Genomic DNA, 2,718 nt, shown 5'->3' on the forward strand with positions numbered 1-2,718 from the left:
AAGCTGTTCAATTTCACCATGCATACTTGCAAAGTGTATACTGTATGGATTAGCAAATATGTAACTGTGTATTTATTTGTGGTTTTACCCTCTATAGAATGGCTGCGTTCACAAAATCAGAGCCACACAAAATGTATTGCGACATATTAATATCACTGTTTATTTCCAATTTGTGTACAAAGTAAGTTTGCCGGAATTGCTGCCTCTTTGGATGGACAATCATGTCTACCAGAGAAGGAGAGGCTTCTTATCCTTCTCCGCCATGTTGCAGAGGCAGGTGAGAACAAGCAGCAGGTCCTTCTGAAGCTTCCTCGGTGCTGTGGTCATTATCAGCTTCCTGAGAAAGTTTGAATTGTTGTAATCCATTGACTGGTTGCTGTTTTCACCAGGCCTCTCCTTCAGGATCCCGTAAGCGTTTACAATAAATTCAGTGAACGCAGGGTGAAGTGCTGCTTTATACCCCAGCTGGTGCAGGCTTTCCATGAGGTTAGCATACCTCTGAGTGAGATGAAGCCGATAGCCCTCGTCTACCTTCCCTGTCAGCGGGTGCGCACTCACCTGCAAGAGGAAGTAAGGCTTGTGACTTCTTTCTGAGTCAAGTGGAATGTTATGGTCAGTTTTGGTTTCTAAATGACAAGTTGAGGTTAAAACTTTGCTCATGTGATGTGATTTACTATCTGTGCACTGCAACAACAACCAACCGATCCTGTTTTTGATGAATGAATAGAAGGCTTCCCTTTCTAACCTCTATGATCTTTTCTGGTATATTGAGCAGCGTGAAACCATAAAGCCTCCTGTGGCCCTGGAAGATGTGGGACAGAATCCTCCTATCCAGTTGGTAGGCAATCTCTCCTAGCAGCCTGTCTGAACCTGCAATAAAACAAATAAATAAAATAAAAAAAGTTTATTTTGGGCAACGGCATTGTTCTAAAATGTCTGCATGTCAACCGTCACTCACCTTTGACCTCGAGAGGAGTATCAACCTGGTTGTTTTGAAACTCAATGCCGTCTATGTGCATCGAGTTTTGGATGAAAGACTTGAAGTCGACCGGGGATGAGGTCCGGTGTTCATGTTTGAATTTAGTTTGTTGCAAGTCTTTTCTGAATTGTCTTTCATCGCAGGTGTTTTGACACAGACTAGATGGTTTTCTTCCTATGGGTGAGCAAACTGATGAAAACAACGTGAAGATATTATTCTTGTCATCCATCATTAATGACAAGCAGAGCGGATCTTAAAACATACCTTTATCAGAGAACTTATCCTGATTTTACTTGAACTGTCTCTTTATTTCTTATCATATATTATTGTGGAATTAATGTATTATAATAATGTTTTATTCTGATCTGGCTAATTTTCTATATTACTTTACAGGTCCCCATTTGATTAGAATTTGTTGATGAAAAAGTGAGTGGTAATCAGAATATATAAAAACACAATACTTAGGCCCACTTTAACAATTAAACACATTCATTTTACAGATCCTATATGTACTAACCAAATAAGAGATTTTTTTTTTTTTTTTTAAGTTACCTACTACAGTGCTTACATTGAATTACATTGTATGGGGGGTAAAAAGCATTACCACCATATAAATTCTCCACAACCAACCAAGTTAAAGAAATGCATTCAACCTTTACAAAATGTATCCCTGTAATTGTTGCTTACTTTGATTGTAATCCCTCTGTCCAAAAAATATGATTCATTTTATTATCTTTTAGAAAACTAATGTGAAAATGTTCAAAATCTCATCAGAATTTCAGCTTTTTGTTTGAATGATCTCATTACAAAGACACACTGAAATCAGTTAGCAGTAAAAAGGTTACTAACGTTATATATCTAGGTAAATTATTATATGCTATAAAAAAGCAGCTACAAATACAGTTTTTAACCATTAAGAATGTTTATGTTTGAAATCTATGATTGGCTATACTTGTAGGCTAACGTTACATGCTTACTGTATATCATGATAGGTACACAATGCAAATATAGTTAAAAAACCTAACCATAGCTCTAATCTCAGCCCAAGGTTAACAATCATGTTTTAACACCCACACAACTCTGAACTGTACCCTGGCTGCCATCTAGTGGTAGAGAAAAACACTCACAATACCTGTTAATTCCTCCAGGGTGTCATAGTTGAAGCTCTGCATCCTAGCTCTCAGGTCTCTGTTTTCTTTGACTACACTCAGCATCGCCTTCAACTGATCATTTTCCTGCCCGAGTTGTTCATTTTTAGACAACAAGTCAGCAACAGTTTCCTCCAGGTCCATAGTGGGGCTCCCAGTTTCACAGCTGAGCCACAACCAAACCAAAACTTGCTGAACGCCGGCAGAATCGCATATCAAATCACAACATGACAAGATTCTCTGGAGGGATTCTGTCAGGATTCTTCCACTTCATAAAAAACACAGAGATCAATTTTAGAAAAGAACCTTTTTATTAGGTTATTCTTTATCTTGGAAATAGCAGTTTGACAAAAATCCCAACTCAAGGCCCCCGTACTAGCTTATTTTAGGGCTTTCATACATATCAGTCTTCACAATGATGTAGTTTGCTCAGTTGTCATGGTGATGGCTTTGTTGACGTTCAAGTTCAGCAGCTGCTATACATTTGTTTCCCTTCTCATCCCTGCTGGTTTATACGTCTGACAAAACGATCCCAGCTCATGGTCCTCTTACTAGCTTTTTTCCAGAGGTTTGACTGTATAACAAGGCCAT

General features: G+C 38.4%; 1 protein-coding gene across 1 annotated transcript; it reads right to left on the reverse strand.

The window, feature by feature from the left end:
• Nucleotides 1–148: 148 nt before the first annotated feature.
• LOC118336294 (speriolin-like protein) lies at nucleotides 149–2,303 on the reverse strand. The gene is made up of 4 exons (XM_035672906.1): nucleotides 2,112–2,303; nucleotides 959–1,168; nucleotides 746–870; nucleotides 149–558 (listed from the first exon to the last, which is right to left on the reverse strand). The coding sequence occupies exons 1-4, from the start codon at nucleotides 2,269–2,271 to the stop codon at nucleotides 226–228; spliced, it is 828 nt and encodes a 275-aa protein (XP_035528799.1). The 5' UTR covers nucleotides 2,272–2,303; the 3' UTR covers nucleotides 149–225.
• Between the last annotated feature and the right edge of the window lie 415 nt (nucleotides 2,304–2,718).

The sequence above is a fragment of the Morone saxatilis genome, unplaced genomic scaffold (genome assembly GCF_004916995.1).
Source record: "Morone saxatilis isolate NCDOM2014 unplaced genomic scaffold, NCSU_SB_2.0 Contig24, whole genome shotgun sequence".
NCBI classification, from domain to species: Eukaryota; Metazoa; Chordata; class Actinopteri; family Moronidae; genus Morone; species Morone saxatilis.